Genomic DNA, 21,465 nt, shown 5'->3' on the forward strand with positions numbered 1-21,465 from the left:
CTGCCCTGCAGGAGTGGGAAGCCCTGCCACAGTGCCTGCTGCCCCACCCACCAGGCACTAACCTGGACTTGGCTGCACTTGTGTCAGGGTCAGTGGGGAGGCCTCTGGCAGGCAGACAGGGGTCCCCGAAGAGTCGGCCCAGCCAGCCAGGAGGCCTCCCAGCAGGGATCAGCTCCTCAGACGCAGGCAGACAACTCTTGCTGGCAGAGGGCTCTGATGGCTCCATCTCCGTGGGGCCTGCGCATCCCTTGGCATCAGCCTGTGGCGGGAGTTCCTCAGCTTTGGGAGCATCCAAGCTCCCCGCCTTCCTGCAGGGCGTCAGACCCAGAACACTAGCACCTCTTCCCCCAATGGCAGGCTTGAGGAGCTGCAGCTCTGTCTTGCCAGCACCTTGCCCTCCCCAAGCTAAGGGCTCCTTCACAGATGCCTGGCTGGATCCACGGGGCAGAGCTGCTTGGCCTGAGCTGGCATCCCCTGCAGCCATCCCCTGCTTCGGCCAGTGGGTGCAGGGGAACCTTTCCTTGGTGGCCATGGTGTAGATCTCAGAGGCCTGGCTCAGCAGTCCCCACCAGCCGCCCCGCCTCTGGCCTCCATCCTGTGGGACAGGCTGGGGAGGACACTCAGCTCCCAGAAGAGTCTGGGTGAGCTTCCCCCCAAACTGCAGCACCTGCTGGACCTTCTGCTTCAGGGAGCCACCAGGGAGGTATGGGGGCATTTTGGTGGCTGCTGCACTGTCCTGAGCTCCAGTGCTGTCCTCTGATCCCCCTTGAGTTGCCCTCCCAGGCTCAAGGTCGGACGGGTCATGCTTGGGGCTAGTGCCACCTGGGCCCTCAGCCCACCCAGCCGGTTGGGTTGCGTCCCAGCCCTGTTGGGGAGCGGCTGCCAGTGCAGGGCAAGGGGGGTGGCTGGGAGGGGAGGCCAGCCTGTGGGGCAGGTGGTGGTGCTCAAAGAGCAGGTCGAGGTGGAAGGTCAGTGCCGAGAGGGGCTGGACCAGCAGCAGCAGCTCACGGGCTAGGTTTGGAAAGAGGCCTTGGCTCAGGGAGAGGAAGGCCGTAGGCAGGTAGAGGAGAGAGATGACACCTATGAGACAAAGGTAGTGTTGGTGAGCTGACACCCCCCTACCCACCCACTGAGCCCTGACCCTCAGAGCCCCCCACCCACCAAGCCCCCCCATCTCACACAGCCCCGCCCCCTCAGAGCCCCCTGCCCACTGAACCCCCATCCTGCAGAGCTCTCCCAAACCACTTCCCAGAATCCCCACCCATCAAGCTCCCATCCCATCCCATCTTCGCAGAACCCCACAAACAACGCTCCAGAACTCCTCCCCAGACTCACTCATCCCACAGAGCACCCGCTCCAAAGCCCCCCAAATCACTCCCCAGAGCTCCCACCCTTCTGATAGTGCAGCAGCAGCCACCCTGCCTATATCTGGGGCTCGTGGTGGGACAGGGCTACTGGGGCCCACAGAAGGAGCCCGGGCATACTGCCACTGAGGGGTCTCCCTGCAGCAGAGAGGCCACTTACCTGGGCTGTTGTGCAGGTGGGCGAGCCATGGCTCCAGCTGCTTCATGCTGAACAAGAGAGAGAGGTGTAAGTCCCAGCCGTTCAGAACGACAGCCCCAGAAGGGCTGGGCCAGCAGCACAAACCGCCCCACTTGGTTGCAGCAGGCCCCAGAGCTGAGGCTGCAAAGCTTCTGCCTCAGGGTCATGACCCTCGAGTGCTCCACCAGCCAGCTGGGGCCCTAGGTACAGGGCTAAGCACCCGCTTTGCCAAAGTCCCAGCACCTGGTATGCAGGAGGCAGAAGGAGGTGGTCCCTGGCCCAAGGTAGCAGACACCAGGCTGCCCCCGTCAGGATTTGTCCTTTGTGCTGGCATTATACCAGGGCAAAGTGTCTGGCTCCCTGAACTGGGCCTGAGTCTGTGCCTTGGGGCCCCACATGGCAGACACCTGCCTCAGCCCTTCCTCCTTTGCTAGCACCTCCCCTGCCTCAGCCGTGTCCCCTTGCCTGGACTTCCCCGACCTCAGTCCTTCCCCACCACCTGCACCTCCCCCACCTCAGCCCTTCCCTCCCTCCATCTGCACCTCCCCCACCTCAGCCCTGCCCCCCACCTGCACCTCCCCCACCTCAGCCCTTGCTCCTGGCCTGCACCTCCCCCACCTCAGCCCTTCCCCACACCTGCACCTCTCCCATCTCAGCCCTTCCCTCCTTCTGTCTGCATCTTCCCCACCATCTGCACCTCTCCTGCATCAGAGCTTCCCCTCAACCCTGGATAAGGCCCTGTGCTCAGCTGAGAACAGATGTAGGACTGTGAACACAAGGGAGGCCCTGGCTCTGAGTGTGAGTGATGGATGTCCTGAGACGGTGCACACTGCACACATGGGAGTGCCCATCAGACCAAGAGAACACACTTCTGCAAGCATGAGTTGGCAGCTGCAGGCCCTGGCATAAAGAAGGGCTCAGAGACACCAGAGGCAGCCTCTTCCCCAAGGCCCAGCAGGGACCAGCCTACCCTGAGAGCCTAGGCCTTTCCCAGCCTGACCCAGGTGGGGACAGTTCCCAAGCCTGGTACTTACTTCAGAAGGCCAAGAACGAAGGCATGGAACCTCTGTCTGCTGCTGCGCAGGGGAGCCAGCCGGGACACCTCCCAGTAGAGCGAGTGCAGTGGCTGAGTACTGGGGCCTGCAGAACACACGCCATAGAGCCTGTTAGCAGCCTGGCTCCTCTCCCTCCCCAACACCTGGCATGAAGTGAGGGCCCTGCTCAGAGAGCAACCAGGAGGGAGGGTGGCGCCCAAAGTAATGAAGGGTTTGGGGGACATGGCCCCAGTCACTCACATCCCCCAATGGATTTGTGCACTGCAGGGACTGGCCCCTCTGAGAGTGAGTCTTGGTCTGTTGGTGAAGTCTGTGAGTGACCTGCCTTGCTGTGGGGGCCACAGACAGTGACTCTCGTGCCACCTGCTCAGCGCAGGGGCTGCTTGGCAGTCTGAGCCTGAGCCTTCAAGGTGGGTCCCTGCACACAACAAAGCCAGTGGTACTCTCTGCTGGGCGCTGTGTGCTTTCCCTGCAGTGGGCCCCAGAACCCTAGAGAAACGAGCATTCTCAGTACGTGGCTAGTGAGCACGCCCGGCTCATGAAGGCAAGGCCTCTGAAACCAGTATAAACTCAAATGCTCCTCTCCACCAAACCCATTAACAAAAAGCAAAAGGTTATTCGTCTCCTTGGGTCAAACTGTGCCCCTTCCAGCAACATGGTCTGGATTTACCTGGCTTCACTGAGGCCTCCACCACCCTCCAGGGAGAGCTCTTCCTCTGGCCTGTGATGATGTCCTTCTGGAAGGGCTTCAGGCCATCTGCCACCAGGGCATGGAGCGCCGGGCACAGGCTGCTCAGCAACAGGTAGCTCACGTCTGGGCTGAGCCAGCTGTCACCCAGCTGCGTCTGGGCAAGAAGAGGGGCAGGTGACAGTTTGCAGTGGTGGGGAGGCAGCTGTGGTGTCCCTTCCCCAGAGCCAGCTGGGCAGGAAGGTGGCATTCCTCCTGCCCTCAGCACCCCTGTGTGGCTTGCCGCTCCTGGGATTCCTAGTATGTGACACCAGCCAGAGAACAGGGACAAGCTGGTGAAGGTCACACAGCCCCATACTGCACCAGCAGGCCAGCTCCTACCTAGCTAACAGGCAAGACTGCCACTGAGCCTTTCCCTCCAGATCCACAGCCCAGGCCACAGCATGCCCTGCCCAGAACTCTACCTTCTGAACCACGCTCCGTGCAGTGCTGAAGTAAGCAATGATCTTCTCCACAGAGGCGCTGAGAGCAACAAGCAGAGCTGTTACAGGCAGAGAAGGGACAAGTCAGACCTGCACTGAGTCCCCACACAACAGCTGCACCAAATACCCACAGCCAGGGCAGGGGAGCCCTGTATAACTGGTGACAGACTGTTTTGCAGCGCCTCCTGCTGGGCAAGACAGGGAAAGCGCCAGCTCCACCCAGTCACTACAGCGCCCCCTGCTGGGCAAGGCAGGGAAAGCACCTGCCCCTCCCAGCCCCGCCCCCAGTCATTGCAGCGCCCCCTGCTGGGCAAGGCAGGGATAGCACCAGTCCCCTACAATCTCTGCCAGACTGTTTCCTCCACTGCTCCTGATGGGTGGGACAAAGTTGGCCCCCTCTCTCTTGCAAGATACACCCCCCTCTCAGCTCCTGTACTGTCCCCTGCTGGGTGGGAAAGAATCATGCCAAAGATCCTGTGCCCCTGAGAGTGGCTCCAGTTGCTTCAGGCTCTGGGTAAGTCTCTCCAGCGCTTGGCAGTGTGCCTCCTCCAGCTCCAACCTAGAGCTGCAGCTTCCGCCCAGCTATTCCCTGCAGCAACTACACAGCTATGGCCCTTGGAGCCCTGCCACTCTGTTGAGATGCACCAGCAAACACAGCACATTGCCATGAGAACGATCATCTCTTGTGAATCTAAGAAAAAAGGTGCAAAGGAAACTGGCAGTTGTCATGACAACAAGTGCAGGACCAAACTCTTTGCTGCAGAAGATGAAAGGTGCTTGTGGAATCTAGGGCTTCCCTCCTGCAACTGCCGACCTGAGCTCCAAGTTTGCAGGGTCAGCAGCACCACCTGCTGGACAAGACTGGGAACACGCGCCCAAAGAGTAGCTTGCAGGAGCCACCCAGAGCTACCCCTTCATCTCACAGGCCAGGAAAAGGAGCCAAGGGCAGGTTGTAGCTCCAACCTTCTGCCTTCGGGCAGTGGAGCCTGCTGCTGGAAGGCCAAGCTAGGAAAATGGAACCTACAAACAAGGGGCACATGCGTAGGGCAAGAGTGACAGCACAGGTCAGCAGTGCCCTTAGGATGCACCGGCATCCTTGGGAGTCAAAAGTGCTGGTCTGTCCAAGACATATTCTTGCCCCACCCCCCCCAATTGCTGGCTGGAGGCAGGAATTGCTGGGTGAAATTTGCTGTCCTGTCATGCAGGAGATTGGCTGGAGGACCTGAATTAGAATGTAATGCATGTCCAAATGGGACACCACAGTGGTCCCTTTAGGCCAGTAGCATGTCTCTGACTGTGGCCAAAGCCAGCTTCAGGGGAAGTATCATGATCAGGGTATTTGGAGTGATCCACCCGTCTTCACTCCCAGTTTCTAGATGACAGACATACAAGATGGCCCCCATCATAAGGCACACTCTTGGCCAACAGCCATTGAGAGACCTGTTCTCCATGGACTGATCTAGTTCTTTGCTGAACCCAGTTGTACTTTTTGCCATAACACCACCACCTGGCAAGGAGGTCCATGGGTTAACTGTGCTCTGTGTGAAAAGTAATCCCCTTTTTTGTATTAAATCTGCTTCTTCCTGTTCGTTTCATTGGGTAACCGCTGGCTTTTGTGCTGTGGAAAAGGGTCAGTGACAGTTCTAGGGCCATATTTTAAATGCCAGTCATAGTTTTATAGACTGCTATCAGAGCTGGCCTTTGTCTGCTTTCTAAGCTAAACAGCCCTCATCTGTTCAGTCACTCTGAGTAAATTAGGGTGCATAGCCTGATCATCGTTCTGCCCTTTTCTGAACCTTTACCAGGTCCATGCCATCCCTTATGAGATGCGGCAACCAGACTTGAACACAGTATTCAAGGTGAGCGCACGCCAGGGACTGATTGAGTGGCATTATGCTATTTACTGTCCTATTTACTATCTATCTCCTAATCCTTCTGTCAGGGTGTAGAGATGTTTCTAAGCAGAGGGCTTGGGGAAAGTGGGCAAGTTCAGGGAAGCACACAGTTTGGACAGAGATATAATTTAGGTGAGGATTTATGAAAGAGGATGCTCTCTGCTGAGGTGGGGAACCTATGGATCCAGCCTGCAGCTTGCCTTGATCTGGCCCATGATACTCAAAGCGCCTGCTTCTCCCCACAGCAGGGCAAGCTGGCACTGGTGTTCCAACCATGGTACCCACCACCAGCTCCTTGCCCCAAGGGAAGCCCTGAATCTCGGGGGCTTGATCGACACAAGTTACATGCCAAATGCAACTTGCAGGAACTGCCTGGCCTGGGGCGGGGGCGGGTAGGAAGCTGCTCTGCGTGCCACAGGAAAATTCTTCCTGCAGGCACCTCCCCCCAATTCCATTTGCCAGTTCCTGGACAACAGGAGCAGCAGCAGGTGGTGCCTGCAGGGAGTGCAACACAAAGGGCCATGCACAGCCACCTGTGCCCCCACCCCAAGGAACTGTGTCAGGTAGATGCCCCAATCCCCTGCCCCCTCCCACTCAGACCCCAGTCCCCAGATGCTCACCCTACTCCTGCACCTTCTCTGGCCCAGACCCCAAGCCCTCACCCATCCCACTCCTGCACCCTCCCTCCCACCCTGATCCCCTACCCTGTGCTCACCCCTGCACCCCTACCCCCAGTCCACTTCCCGGCAGCCTCCTCCTGCACACTGAACCCTTCATTTTGGCCCTGCCCCCTAGGCTAGGGGGACCCCCATAAAAATCTACTAGCCCTGGGTCTCCAGAAGAGTTAATATGGCACTGGAGATAATCCCTGGCTCTCACTGCCTCCCCACTCTCCTACTGGGGCTGGAGCTTAAGGGAAATGAAGTGAGTGTCTTTGTTTCATGCTTCTCAGTCAGGCCACATCTCTGAGGGGTTTTTATTCCTTCTCCCTTGGGGACCAGTCAGTGAAGGCGTGTGGCCCCTGACTGATTTTTCTGTGGGGTCAGCGGTTGCCATCCCATCCCTGCTCTATATCCTGCCCCAGAGGAGAGGCAAGGAGAGGGGTTGAAAAAGCACTGCTAGAAACTAAAGAGAAAAAGTCAATCATAAAAGACTCCATTCAATTATTTCTCATGAAGGCAGACAACTAACTACTGATAAATTGCAACTCTTGTACAGAAATGCCAGAAGACTAAATATTACAATGGGTGAACTTGGGTGCCTGCTATTAAATGAGGATATTGATGGAATGGCCCTCACAGCCACTTGGTGGAAAAATGATAATGAATATGACAATATATAAAATATACAGGAATGGTGAAACGTGTCTCACTGGTGGGGAGTGGCACTGGATGTGAAAAAAAGCTAGAGACAAACATACACTAACAATCTTAATGAACCAAATTATGGAATCTCTAGGGCTAGCAATTCCATGCTTGGATAATAAAAACATCACAATAGGAAACTAAACTGCTCAAGACAGTTAAGTCCAAAGCAGACTGTGAAGAGCTTCAAAGGGATCTCACAAAGCTATGCAACTGAGCAATAAAACAGCAGATGAAATTTAATGTTGCTAAATACAAAATAATGCACACTGGAAAACAAAGCCCTAAATAAACATCTCAAATGAAGGCGACCACATTAGCTATTACCAGCGAGATAGAGATCTTGGAGTCACTGCGGATAGTTCTCTGAAATCATCCACTCAATGTGCAGCAGCCGTCAAAGAAGCAAACAGAATGTTAGGAATCATTTAAAAAGGGATAGAGAATAAAACAGAATATCTTATTGTCCCTATATAAATCCATGATACACCCGCATCTGGAATACTATGTGCAGATGTAATTGCCTTATCTCAAAAAAAGATACCTTGGCTTTGGAAAAGTTAAAAACGGGGAAACAAGAGTGATTAGGGGTCTGGAATGGCTGCCTTATAAGAATAGATTAAAAAGACTGAGATTTTTCATCTCACAGGAGGGAGATTAACAGGGAATATGATAGAAGCCTATAAAATTATGACTAGTGTGGAGAAAGTAAATAAGGAAAAGTTTATTTACTTTTTTCCATAACAAAAAAACTAGGCGTCACCCAATGAAATTAATAGGAAGCAGGTTTAAAACAAACAAAAGGAAATATTTCTTCTTGCAATGCAGTCAACCTGTGGAACTCCCTGCCAGAGTATGTTGTGAAAACCAGGTCTAACAGGATTCAAAAAAGAGCTATATCAATTCATGGAGGTCAGATCCATGGATGGCTGTTAGCCAGGATGAGCAGGGATGGAGTCCCTAGCCTCTGTTTGTCAGAAGATGGGAAAGGGTGACTGAGGAGGGATCATTTGATGATTACATGTTCTGTTCATTCCCTCTGGGGCATCTGGCATTGGCCACTGTCAGCGGACAGGGCACTGGGCTAGGTGGGCCTTTGGTCTGACCCAGTATGACTGATCTTACGTAGGAATGTACTACCCACCACATGACCAGGGTGGTAACAGTGTGAAAAGCTCAGAGAGATTACAGCAGCTACAAAATAATAAATAATAATAATAATAGGGGATTTCAACTGCCCTCATATTAATTGGGTGTGACAGTCTATACATTGGGAGAATATTCTGTAGCCCCCATATTCCTCCTCTGGCTAGAACTGTGATGGGGTGGGGGGTGTATGAAATCGGGAAAGGTGTGGGGAAATTGATTAGGGAAGTGTTAGTTACCCCTTCCTATGCCACAAGTCCCTCAATGAAATTAACAGGCAGCAGGTTTAACACACACACACACACCCTCAGTGAAGTACTTCACACAACACACAGCCAAGCTGTGGAAATCATGCCGGGAACACTGTGCAGGGCAAGAGTATAACTGGGTTCAAAAGGAATCAGATACATTTATGCAGGACAGGTCCCTATATTAGTCAGGAGGTCTGGAGCACCCCTCCTGTGGGTGTCCCACGACCTCTGACTACAGCACCTGGGCCTGCGGATGGGTCACTTGATTTGCTCTGCTCTGCTCTGTCTATTCCCTCTGAAGCACCTGGCATGGGCTGCTTTCACGGGGGGGGATGCCAGGATAGATGAACAACTGGTCTGACCTACTATGGCCATTCTGAATTGAAGACCGATGCAAAGAATTCACGGCGCTTCTCTGCAACGGCTGTATCTTCTAACACTTTAGCAAGACAAGGTAGCTGGAGCAAAATCTACTGGTCCCATTGCTTTTTGGCAAGCATTCAGTTTCTGTTGTACTTAACAAAACTCTTACGGTCAGTTTCTGCCTTTTACCAGTTGCTTCTCAAACTCTTTCTGGGTCCACCTCCTGATCGGGTCACACTAACCTCTCAGCCTGTATACATTGCTCCATTAGCCACCACCACTGCAGGGTCTGACTTCTACATTTAAAAGGATGCTCTTTGCCTTCAGCAGCCTTCATCGCTCTGCAGTTTACGCAGGGTGGCATTCCTTAGGCCCTCCTCCTGTCTGTCTGCAGAATATCTGCAGGCATTGGGACAGTTCAGTTTAAGTCCGCCAAAGAAGCAGTCTCTGTCTTGTGCAATTGCCCTTTGTAAAGTTGAAGTTACTGTGTGGAATGTTCTTTGGCATTAGCTCCCCTACAAGAAGGTGGAATTTAATTACCCTATGATCACTATGACCGGGTGCTTCAGCTCTAGTTACCTATTGGACCAGAGCCAGTGCTCTACTACCACTAAATCAAGAACTGGCTCTGCCCCTATGGGTTCCAGGACTAGCAGCTCCATGAAAGGGGCATGTATGTGTCTAGCAATGTTCTCTTTGTACCAGGCCCAGTGGAGGCACTTACTCACCGTCACTTCACTGTCTGCTTTTGTGGAATCCCCACAACTTTGCACGAGGGCTATTGCTCCCCTGGGCAGCAGTGTGCTCCTCGCTTTACTCAAACGTGGAATTTCTATCCATGAGGTTCCACAGCACACCTTCTTTCAGATTTATGAGATTCATGCTTTAACATACAGGGCCATCCCCCAATGTGCACACTCCATCATTCCCACCCCAGTATATCCCTGCCCCACAGTGTATCCTCATCCTGCCAGGTTTCCATGGTACCCATTATATCAACAGTGCCTTGTAACAGCAGGCACTTCACATCACACTTCTTAGTATTTCTACCCCTCATACTTGTACAGAAGCATTTGCCCATTTTGTCAGGATTTACTGCCTTGCCTTCTGGGTTTGGTGTCATTTCACTCTTCCCGTAGGACTTTACTGACTTTTCTGATGGTAGTAGCTCCTATTGGCCTTGAAACTAATGCCTCTGTAACAAAAGTGGCCAGAAGTCCCAGCCAGCATAGAGTGAAACACTCCAGGTCTGAGGCAGTCTCCCTGTCTCTGGTGACCCACGGGGCTAGGGGACAAAGCAGGGGCTTGAGCTTCTGCAAAGTTGCATCAAAATTAAACCAGTCACCCTCAAGACCAGGACTTTACAGCCATCTGGATCTCAAGACTATGGAAACTCCCCCTCCCCCTTCCCCTCACTTAAAGAGACTTGCCACAGATTTCAAGGAGGGTGAGGGTTACCTTTCTTCTGCTCTATCCGATGCTCGCGAGCTCTGTCCGCATTTGCCATCCAGTGCTGGCCTGTCCCTGCCACGCCAGCAAAGGACTGAGACTGTCTGACTAGAAAGAGAGCAAGAGACCTAGGTCAGTGCATCAGCAGGTGCCCTGCAGCAAGGGGCCACGCACAGCACACCCTGCCTGTTAGCAGAGTGCCACAGCCATAGGCATGGGTAGCTGGCAGGGTCCTTCCTGCAAATCCTTCTATGAGCCTGACAGGGGCTGCAGCACCCAGATGCCCTTGGAAGCGGGGATGCTCCCTCATTCACCTGTCTCGGGAAAACCTGGGGGGCTTGCCTAAAGTGGATATAAATGGGGTCAGGTCAGAGTCAGGGCCAGGGAAAGAGAGCAGTGGGGAAGTCAGCACAGTATGGGTCAGGTTAGCAGTCAGCGCCTTAGGCAGCCAGACTCTGAGTGCGGACATGGAGGGTCAAGCCCCCACCTTTCCAGCCAGTGCAAAGGACACAGCAGCTGGAAAGGAGGGGAAGCTGCTCAGAAGAGATTTGCCAGGAGAGACAAAGGTGGAACCACCCCAGACAAAGGAAACTTGTCTCTGGCTTGGCCCTTGGCTCTGGCACCACCCTAGAGCTGGCCCCAGCCTGGCCCTAGAGCTGTCTCTGGCTCCTGGAATTGACCCCAGCACAGCCCCTGGAGCTGGCTCCTGGCATGGGGCCCGAGCACATCCCCTGGTACTGGGCACTTCCATTAGGTTTCCCCATGACTGCAGCCTCCTTCCAAGACAGGAAACCTTCCCCACCCAAGGCATGGGGAGCCTGGAAGAGCTGCCAGGGATACAGCCCTGCCCTGGGAGCCTGTAACAGGCCCAGTAAGTGAGTTGCTCCTACACAGCCCCCCAGCAAGCTGCTATCCTTGTGTGAGCAGAGCAGTGGCTGGAGCATGTTCTGCCTTTCCAGCGGGTCACTGCTCCCTGAAACAACATCCCACAAACCCAGGCAAGAAAGATAGGAGATCAGTTCTGGGGTGGCAAAGTGCTCTCCCTGCTCCCCGCTGCACCCGCACTGCTGCTGGTCTGTGAACCACAAGTAGCCATCTCTGCATCAGCACAGGAGGTTTGCAAGGCACTTAGCTCTGTCCCAGTGCTGAGAGGTCACAGGCATAGGACACCTGCCCCTGCCCCAGTGCTGAGCGGTCAGAGCTGTGGGGCACCTAGTCACACCCCAGTGCTGAGGGATCAGAGCCCCAGGGCCCCTGCCCCAGTGCTGAGGGGTCACAGCTGTAGGGAGCCTGCCTCGGCACTGGGAGGTGGGTGCTGAGGGGCAGGCTCCGGCTGATCCACAGATGCTCACCCAGCTGCTGTTCCCGCCTGCCAGGCCCGTACACCAGGAAGTGAGAAGCTCGCAGGCTCAGCAGCTGCTGCAGTGGAAGCAGCCTGGAGGCAGGCGCCAGGGCAAGGGACTGCCCAGGGCAGAGGATCCGCAGCTGGCAAGGACTCACCAGGGCAGGGCCACAGACAGCAGCTGCAGGAGCTCACTGTGGGGGCGGGGTGCCAGGGACCAGCTGACTGGGGGTCTCCAATGGGGAGGCAGCAGGGCCCCAGGGCTGGGGTTCAGAAGTGCACAGCCACAGGACACGGGCCCTGCCCAAGGACTAGGGTGACCACATTGCCCCATGGCACATACAGGTCACCAGCCTCCGGAGATGGGGGGCTGCTGTCCCATGTCAGGGATCCTTGGTGATGGGAGCTACTGCCCCATGGTGAGGCACTGGGGATGGGGGCTCTGCAGCCTTCTGATGAGAGGGAGTGGAGGATGGCGGCTTCACAAGTGGTGGGGGCGTGCCAAAAATAGGGACTCTGCAGCCTCCTGGCAGGGGGGCCAGGGAAGGCAGCAGCTGCCCTGCAGCAGGGTCTGCCATGCTGAGTAACAGGACAGCTTTCCCACAGAGGAGCTTCCCTGCAGCAGGAGCTGCCTTCCCGAGGCAGGACATGCCCGGGAATGATGCAGCCGCCCTGTGGCAGAGCTCTCTGGCAGAGGGGCCTGCCACTCTGGTGTGCTGGGGAATGGGGCAGTGATCTACGGAGGAGTTCCCTTGCAGCAGGAGCAGGTACCCCAAGGCATGGGCACCAGAGAACTGGGCAGCTGCCTGTAGCAGAGGCTGCTGCCCTGAGACACCAGGTTTCCGTGAACAGGAGCCCTGCAAAATATGGGATAATTTGGCCATTTTCTTTAAAAAGTTGGGACACCTATGAGACAGCTGAAATAAGGGATGTCCTGGTAACAACAGGACAGATGGTCACCCTACCCAGGACTGGAGGCTTGGGGTGGAAGGCACAACAGCAGGTGCATGGCCCTACTCTGGAGCTGGCAGCTGGAGAGAAAGCAGCCAGAGGGTGCATGGCCCTGCCCCAGGACCAGGGGCTGCAAGGGGCATAGGGTCCTGCCCCAGGACTCGGGGGTTAGGGGGCCACTGCAGTGGGGCACATGGCCGTGGGCTGTGCCATGCAGGGATGGAAAAGCAACAGGACACAGGACAGCAGGAGAGAGAGAACAGGACAGAAGGACAGACAGACAGAAAGATGGAGAGTGAAAAATGCCCTGTCCAGACTTCACAGGGCAGGTACATAGGGTCCCTTGCACAGAGTTTAGCAGGAGCCCCAGCCTGAGCCTTCTCCCTGCTGCTCCAAGCCCCTTTGGGGTGTTCTCTGGGGTGGGGGGCCTGGTGCCCCAGCCCCGCCATGGACAGGCTCCTCAGCTCATATGCATGCAGAGTTTTGGAATTTGTCAGATGAGAAATGCCACATGTCTAAGCCCTGCAAGGACCCCCAAGCCAGCCAACCCTGGAGCTGAGCTGCTCCATGTCTGGCTCACTCAGGCTGCTGCGGCCTGAGCATGTTACTACGCTTGCTGGATGACCAGAGCATGGCAGGGGTTTGACTCTTGGCTACACAGCCTGGGGCCCAAGGAGCGTAGCTGAGGCAGCCAGGGAGCCCCAGAAACAGTCCAGTGCTTGGACCAAGCCTGTGAGATGGCCTGCCTGTGATACTTCTTGAGCCCGCCCTACTGTTGTAGGCAAATGCCTCAGAGGCTTTAACAGTATTGCTTACCCTTGTGTAACAGGGTAATGCAGTGTTAATCTGTCGGCCAGTGGGAACTAAGGCCCAGATGGGTAAGGTAACAGCCCCATAGACAGTCAAAGTCTGTGGCAAAGAAGAAAAATGAAACTTGGGCCTCCAGCATCCCCGGCTACTGCTTGCCTCTGGGCCCTCCTGCCTGTCTTTGTTGCAGCCTTTCCCTGGATGCTTTCCCTAGCACAATGGGAAGCCCTGTCTACATCACTACACAGAACCCTTCTGAATGCCCCTCCTCCCTCCCCCGGAGAAGCCAGGCCCATCCACTCTGATCTCCTGCACTGTCCCATCCTCACCAGGCCTGCCCTCCACCCTCCGCATCTCCCTGTCCTCGCTTCCCCATACTGTGCACAGCTGCTTCCTGGTGCCTAGTGCTGGCCCAGAGCGGAAGAACAGGTGCTCTGCCAGCCAGCTAAGAAAGGAAAGGGGCAGCTTACGTTGCTTGGGAGGTCTTGGAGTCCTGGCCCTTCTGCTCTGCTCTCTCTCAGCAGACACTTCCCCAGAGCATGCTCCAGCCTGACTGCGGGCACATGCCTCTGGCCTGGAGGTGTCCGCTCTACAAGGCAGCTCTGGGACCTGCTGGGAGGGGAAGGCCATTGTTGGGAGGGTTCTGCTTTTTGGGAAGAGTGGGGAGAAGAGCACAGACAGTTCGGGGCTGCCCAGGAAAGGCAGCCCTCCCCGGGGAGGAGGGGAGTAGGCCCCTATGGGGGACAGGCGGATGGGGAGCAGGTCCTCCGGAGAGAGGGAGCCCAAGACCCTCTCCTGCTTGCTGGCCAGGAGGCAGACTTCATCACAGGACAATGTCTTCAGCCTGGGGCAGAAGGCCGGGGTGAAGCGGGCAGGAGACTTCAGCTCAATGCTCTCCAAGCTGGAGCTAAGGGAGGGGATCAGGGGCAGGGGAGGTGCCACTGAGTCCAAGCTGCAGTAGAGAGGCTTCCCATCGGCGGAGAAATGGAAGAGCAGAGGCTGGAACGGCAACATCTGAGGCCTGGGGCAGTGAGACAGGGGAGAGCCAACTGCAGGCAAGAAGATTGCAAAGAAATGAAACCAAACCAGGCGGCACAGAACACGGGGGTATGGAGAACACAGGGGTGGGGAGGAAAATATGGGGAAGGGAGCAGAATATGGGGCAGGGTGGTCACAGTGCAGCAGGGGGAATAGAAGCAGGGAGAACACAGCCGGGGGGGGTTATAGGGCAGGGAGAGCATGGGAGGCCGGGAGAGTGTGTGGCAGGGTGAACGCAGCAAGAGGGAATACAGGGTCAGGGAGGGCACAGCGGGGGAGAAGCAGAGAGGCAGATGTATGTAAATGGAGAACATGGGGTAGAAATCAAAGAGACCAGGAGCAAAGAATGGACCACCCCCAATACATTGGAGGAAGCCATTCCCAGGGTAGCAGCAGCAGGGTGGCAGGGTGAGGAGAGAGAGATGGAGAGACAGTTAGGTCAGGAGTCACAGCACACACAACTTCACAACCACAACACCACATGGCCATATCTGTGCCCCAACATGGCCCGCAGGAGACTGCTCTGGCCCCAGCATTGCAGTGCCCCATCTCCTCCTCAGGAAAGGCTCTGTGAGGGGTCCCAGGGAACAGGAGGGAGGGAGGGAGGTGCTAAGGCCAAGCACGTGAGCATGAGGGAAACAGGGAGGCAGCCTTCACAGAAAGGGACATCTGCCCCATGTCCTGGACTGTCTGTCTCAGGAGCAGAGAGACCCAGCTGTGGCATTACCTCCAACAGAGACCTGGGCACTCTGGACCCAGTGATGACCAGTGATGGCCCCTGCTCTCCCCAGAGGTGCTCTCCTCCACTTGGCTTGCTCAGCAGCCACCATGCAACCAAAGACTCATCCTGCCAACCCCCAGAGCGCCAGGAACTGCCCAGCCCAGGAAGGGAGAGGGCGAGAAAGAAGCTATCCCTGCAGCCACTGAGCAGCCATAGGGGCTGGAGGCTCTTGTGGGCCTGATGGAAGCAAGGTTTGATGGGGTGCCCAGCCCTAAACTCAGCATTCCCTGCATCTTGAGCCATTCCTGCCCCGGGAAACTCTCTTCAGCCCCTCAGATGGAAACTCCCCCACACAAGCCCATTTCATCTCTCACCCAGGGCTGGCATGCAGCCCAGTGGGGCGACCAAGGGCATCTCCGATGGTCCCTGGGTAACAACTGCTCAGGGATCCCACAGGGCAGGACTCCCTTGTGCATCCAGGTGATATCCCTGAGTCAACAAAGGGAGCTACAGATGGATCAGGTGCTTCACCCATGGCCTTGTGGTCTGCCTGCCACCTGGCGCACACTGCAGCCACACTGGCTCTGAGTTCCTAGCTTTGCACTGGCACGAGCAGCTGCAGCACAGCGATGGAGGAAGGGGAGGGCAGTGAGGGGCGTGTACACAAGGAGCAGCTAGGACAAGCAAGGTGAGAGGGGATTACCCTTCCTGGCAGAGGAGCTCCATCTCCTACAGAGCAGCACAGCTGCACAGAAAACATCTGCACTAAATCACAAAGAACTGGCCAGCTCATATGCCACCTGCATTCATCACCATATCCCTCATATGCCACCTGCACATCACCATATCCCTCATATGCCACCTGCATTCATCACCATATCACAACCTGTCTGCTCCCCAAACCTCTTCTGCCACCTGAGCCCAGCTCTACAAACCTCTTCCAGGCATACCCACTGCAATCTGCCTCCACCAGAACCCTGCAGGGCACACCCAGCCTAAACCACAGCCAGACCTCCAGCCCATCAGCTCACCAGGAATGGGGCAAGAGCAGCAGGAAGAGAGAGGTGATGAAGATGGGGTGTGTCAGGATCAGGAGAGGACACCCAGGTGGTAATCCCATGCGCAGTCTGCAGCTGCATGCATGGAGAAATCCCTCCCGCTTCCCACTCCCTTCCCTGCCCAGCCCAGCCCAGCCCAGCCATCAGGTACCTGGGAGAGGTGCCTCTGCAGCTGAGGAGGGGGAAATGCCTTGATAGAAGCTGGTGCTCTTACCCTCGTTGCAGGTTCTGTCTCCTTTCCTGGCCTTCTCTGACACCCAGGGGTCCCCTGCAGGCCCCCTAAGTCTCCAGCCCAGTGCCTCCTTTTCACAGCCAGCCTCAGGGTTCTTCCTCCTCAGGACGTAGCCCTCCAGGGGCTGTCCCCCTTCCCCTGTGTCACCCAGCAGCCCCTCCGTGATAGGCTGCAGCCCAGGGGACTGCCTCCTTGCCAGGTGGCTTTCCCTAAGTGCCAGGAGATGCCCATCCAGCTGCAAAGGTGGCACCCAGTCAGGGCCTTGGAGCTGGCTGCTACTGAAGACATCTGTGCCCACTGCTGCTTGCTGGGATTCAGGCTGAGCCTGGGCGGCTGCTCTTTCACCCTGTTCCCAGGCCAGCTGGCCCCTATGCTTGCTGATGGCACTGCGGTACCGGAGTTCCTTGAACGTGGTCACCTCCCCGTGGCTGCAGGGAGGGGGCTTTGCCGGTTCGTCAGGCTGGAGCAGGGGCCCCGGTGGTTCCAGGCACAAGGGACTGCAGCAGGTGAGCTCGTTCTGTGGTGGCAGCTCCTTGTCAGGTGAAAATACAATCAGCCAGTCGCTTGGGTCCTTCTTGGCCTGGTGGGGTGGTGGCTCAGACAGGTTCTTCTTCCGCTTCTGAGCCAGCTCGTGGAACGAGGTGATGGTCTTCTGGGCGGTCTCCATGCTCTGGTCTCCAACAGGCATGTGCACTTGGCTTCTGTGCTGTGCTGACAGCCCCCACTTAGCCCTTGGGGGCACTGGGGGCGGGGCCTGAACAGAACTGTGCAGCGTGGAGCCCTGCTGGCCTGGTGGAAGTGCAGACAGAGCAGATGGCTCAGTGCTTAGGGCAGGCAGGGAATTGCAGTTGGAGTCCAACTCAGCACAGACCCCAGTGGGGAGCAGCTCTGCCACGGTTCCTTGCCCATTCCCACTGGGAGAGTCAGCACCATCAGATGGGGAGTCAAGCAAAGTGCTACTGCACAGGCTGTCTGGGCTCTCCCAGGCCCCAGGCTCCAGTCGCTCTTGTCCCTGGACGTTGAGGTTAGCATGTCTGCTATCAGATGGCTCCCCCTTGCCAGTCAGTGAGGCAGCATCCTCCGGGGGGACGAGGCTGGGCTGACTGCCAGGAGACGAGGCCTTTTCACTGGGGAAGGCTTTGCAATAAACAGAGACCGGTGTGTCCTCCAAGCTGAAATCCGAGCAGGTGCTGACAGAGGAGGAAGCCAGGTCTGAAGGAGATGCCAGCTCCTCCTCGATGTGCACAGAAGGGAAATCCTTGGGGAGAGGCAGGTGGTGGAGGCCCAGCATCGGGCTCTGCTGTGGATGGGACTTGCAGCACCGGCACTGCATGGAGGTGTTGTTGGAATTGGCATCGACTTGCTCCGGGGTGTCACAGTCCTCCTGGTAGTCGCTGCAGCCTGTCTGGCCTCCTGGAGCCATTGTGACAGGGCCCTCCTGGAGCTCAGGGTGGCGGGAGAGGTGCAGCCCCAGGGAGATGTGCTGCAGGTGGATGTGGTTGAGGTTACACAGCAGACCTTTCTTTGGGGACAGCATCATGCTGGCTGGCAGGACCTGGAATCCCCAGCAAGTCCCAGACCCCCACAGCCACGTTGCTCCCAACACTCAGCTCCGGCTCCCTGCAAACAGCAAACCAGCTTCAGTCCCTGCAGCGGGCAGGTTCTCAGCTAAACAGGCATGTCCTCAGGAGGAACAATCAATGTGGGGCTGGTCTGGGAAGTTCAGCTAACGTAACAGCCTCATGGCCCACAGATGTGTGTTGGAAACCTAAACTGCTCCATGGGGTCACTCACAGCTGGGAGAAAAAATGTGGGATAGGGTGAGAGGAAGTTGAGGGCAAGTAACAACTTCCCCAGGGGATGAGAGCCCTTGTCCAGGAGATGACTCTGGCTAGGAATTCCAAAGACACACAGCCTTAGGGACCTGCCATGCCTCTCCCAGCTGGGTAGGGTCTGTCCCCTGTGTCTCTGCCCTGGGATTACCAAGTGCTGTTTGCTGGAGTTTCACGTGACTTGGGCTGGCAGCTGTATGGGCCACTGGGGATCTGCAGAGGCCACAGGACCGAATTACCTCTGCCAGGTCTCTGTCAGCCAGTGTCTCAGCAACAGAGAGTCAAGGAGATGGTGCCCTTGAAGGCTTGCTGCCAGGAAAGCTTCTGGGGTGTGTCAGCAGGGGCATGCCACCCTCAGCTCCTCAGCTCCAAGAGGAGGAGAGCCAAAACTGTGGCATGACACCTAGGGAATCACTTGGCTTTCTCTCACCCCGCCCTCATGGGCAAGCATCGGAGAAAAGGCTTACAGGTCTGGAGCACACAGAACAGAGATGTCACAGCTGTGAGGGCATATAGGTCCCACATCCCAAAGGAAAGCATGAAGCAGGGGCCATTCCCTGTCCTGCCCTCATGCCAACACCTCTCTCCCCTTGGGTGCTGCAGAGACCCCAGCCCATCACACAGACACCAGGGCTTCTCTGGAGACACCCACCTCCCACACACATCTGCTTTCTGCTCCAGTGAGGCCATTGCACCGACTCTCCCAGGAGTTCATCATCCACTTCCCTTGTCACCTGCCCAGTTCCAGAACCCAGAGGCAACCAGGCCCCAGGGCCAATGTGTGTGAGTGCTGATCTCTGGGGCCTGGGAGAATTTCGCAGCATGGCCTTTGCTGAACCTAGCTTCACACAGCTGAGTGCTTGGGGGAAGTGCCACTGGGCATCATGTGCTGTAACCATAGTTTGTTCATTCCTTCCAGTGACAGCCTCATCCAGCCCAGCCAGGCTGGCACCAGCCCCTCACCAAGTTCATGTGAAGGGGATGGCACACTCCAGGTTGTCCTGCTCCTGCCCTGGTACCCACTCCTGCCGCCGTTCCCAGCCCTGCCCCATCTCCATCTCTCTGGTCATCAATAAGTCACAAGGAGGGATTTATGCTCGACAACTGCTATTTCCTGTCACGTGGCTATGCACCATGCCCAGACCTGCACAGTGCCATGCTTAGCTCTGCCTGGCTGTCCAGACAGGCTGGGGAAGGGCCAGTCCGTGGCCAGTTCCAGCCACAGGTGGAGTGATTTTCTTTCAACTTGTTGGTTACTGCACTGCCAACAGGCTGGCCAGCCAGGCATGGGAGGGACCCTTGGGGACCAAAGAGCAGGCACTGGCTAGCTTGGGGGCTGAGAGGGGAGGCCTCTCCCTTTGGGACAGTGGCCTTGATCCAGCTCCCCTGGTGGGGCTACCCCCCATCAATGGTGCCCCCATGAAAGGAACTGGGGACTTTCTGAGCAGCTCCTCACAAGCCTCACATCACAATCCAGGCCCAGGTGTGTGCTCACAGTGTCACCAGGCAGCCCTGGGCACGTGAGTTGGCCTGAGGGAGCTGGGGCCCATTGGCAGGGGAGTGAAGGGGTAGGGTGAGGACCGAGGCTCTGGATCCAGGGGCTCCCAGCCCCTTTGCTCAGCCCCCAGCCTCCAAACTCTCTGCAACTGCTGGGAAGAGAATCCGAAGATGGCTGCGCTCCCTCCCCTCGGGTGCTGCAGAGACCCCAGCCAGTCACACAGACACCAAGAAAGGCCCTTTTGCTCAGATGCCAGCACCAGGCGTGCCTGTGATGGTGTAACCTGCAGGCAGCCTCCCTGCCAGCTGCACCCTGCTGCTGTGTTGTTTGCAGTCATCCAGAATGAAGGGGCAGTGGTAGGGTGGGGCACTGGGGGAAGGGGGTGCAGCTGGGCAACAGGAGGCATGGCCAGGTACGGGGGGCGAGACTGGTGGGCTGGGGGTGCGGCTGGGCACCGGGGGGCAAGGTACGACAGAGCAGTGGTGGGCGGGGGTACGGCAGGGCACCGGGGGTACAGCTAGGCACCAGGGGCTGCAGGTACGGCTGGGCACCGGGGGCATGGTTGGGCACCGCGGCGCTTAAACACGCTAACAGCGGCAGAGGGGCCCGCAGTAGGCGGCAGCTACCCAAGCCGGGACCGCGTGTCCAGCTCCCCAGGGAGGCTGCAGCCCAGTGCGGAGGGAGGGGAGCGGAGCGGAGCAGCCCAGCCCAGCCCCGGCCTGGCCCGCGGGAGATGGGGGCGGGGTCACCTAGCCCCTGTCTCGTTCGCGGGAGCTGCCCGCCCTCCGGGAGATGGGGGCGGGGGCCACCATCCGCCTCCTCCCCGAGCCCTGCCGCGGCTGGAGCCCGAGCCGGGACTGGCTGCAAGGCACAGAGATGCGGGCGCTGGCGCGGGCAGCCGGGCCTGGCTGGGGAGGACCCAGCGACCGCGTCGGCCCCCGGAGGGTCCCCGCCCCAGCCGGCAGGTGCAGCAGGCTCCAGCGCGCTCCGTGCCCGGGATGCTCACCTGGCCGGCTGCAGGCAGGGCGCGGCCGCCCGGCTCCTGGGACTGCTCTGCGGCGTGCGGCGCCGCGGGAAGGGGCTGCAGCGGCTCCGCTGAGCTCACCAGCTGCAGGGAGGAGCCAGCCTCCGTCCTCCGCCAGCCTCTGCTATTAACCCTCCCTGCCCCGGCCCGCAGGATCCCGCCCCGCCCGGAGAGCGGTGGGGAAGGGTTCAGCCCGCCCGCCCTGTCTGCAGCAGGGTCCTGCACTGGCTGCAAACCATCCTCCGCCCTCCTCCCACCACCGAGCTCCGGGCCTGGGCTCTGGTCCTGCACTGCGGCACCAGAGAGCCAGCGCACCGTCCCCCCACGGAAAAAGCAGAGCTCACAGCCGATCTGTCCACCCTCTAGGCACTCTGCTCCTCTCGCCCTTGCCAGGCCCCAAAACCTTTGATGCAGGGGTCCCCCACACTTCGCTCAAGGGGCAGGAGAACGGATGTGTTGGCCAGGCTAGAGGCTCCCCCAGCCAAGGAAACACCAGAGGCAGCCAGGTCAGGTGATAGGACAGCTTCCCAGCTCCACTCAGCAGCCGTCCCCCCTCCTTGGGCGAGGAGCAGCACCTTGTCCCCCCCAGGCCAGATGCACAGCCACAATACTCTCAGGGGCTGAGGTAGGTGCATGTGTTACATTCCCACCCGCCTCCCCTTCACCACAGGCAGAAGCTCAGGGCCTGGGGTTGTTCTGGGCCAGACCTCCCCCCAGTCACCCAGGC

General features: G+C 57.5%; 1 protein-coding gene across 3 annotated transcripts in view; it reads right to left on the reverse strand.

Annotated features, from left to right (window-relative positions):
• Positions 1-20,750, reverse strand: part of RUSC1 (RUN and SH3 domain containing 1) — a 28,677-nt gene extending 7,927 nt beyond the window's left edge. For 2 of the 3 annotated variants that reach the window (XM_074980837.1, XM_074980835.1), the window contains exons 1-8: positions 20,721-20,750; positions 16,304-18,004; positions 10,245-10,343; positions 3,750-3,826; positions 3,268-3,442; positions 2,577-2,682; positions 1,525-1,571; positions 63-1,080 (exon numbers count right to left, since the gene is read on the reverse strand). In XM_074980837.1, coding sequence (XP_074836938.1) covers positions 63-1,080; positions 1,525-1,571; positions 2,577-2,682; positions 3,268-3,442; positions 3,750-3,826; positions 10,245-10,343; positions 16,304-17,924 — 3,143 coding nt within the window. In that variant the 5' untranslated portion in view covers positions 17,925-18,004; positions 20,721-20,750. The remainder of the gene's footprint in view (positions 1-62; positions 1,081-1,524; positions 1,572-2,576; positions 2,683-3,267; positions 3,443-3,749; positions 3,827-10,244; positions 10,344-16,303; positions 18,005-20,720) is intronic. The other variant, XM_074980836.1, reaches the window with a different exon arrangement.
• Positions 20,751-21,465: the final 715 nt, after the last annotated feature.

The sequence above is a fragment of the Carettochelys insculpta genome, chromosome 30 (assembly GCF_033958435.1).
Source record: "Carettochelys insculpta isolate YL-2023 chromosome 30, ASM3395843v1, whole genome shotgun sequence".
NCBI classification, from domain to species: Eukaryota; Metazoa; Chordata; order Testudines; family Carettochelyidae; genus Carettochelys; species Carettochelys insculpta.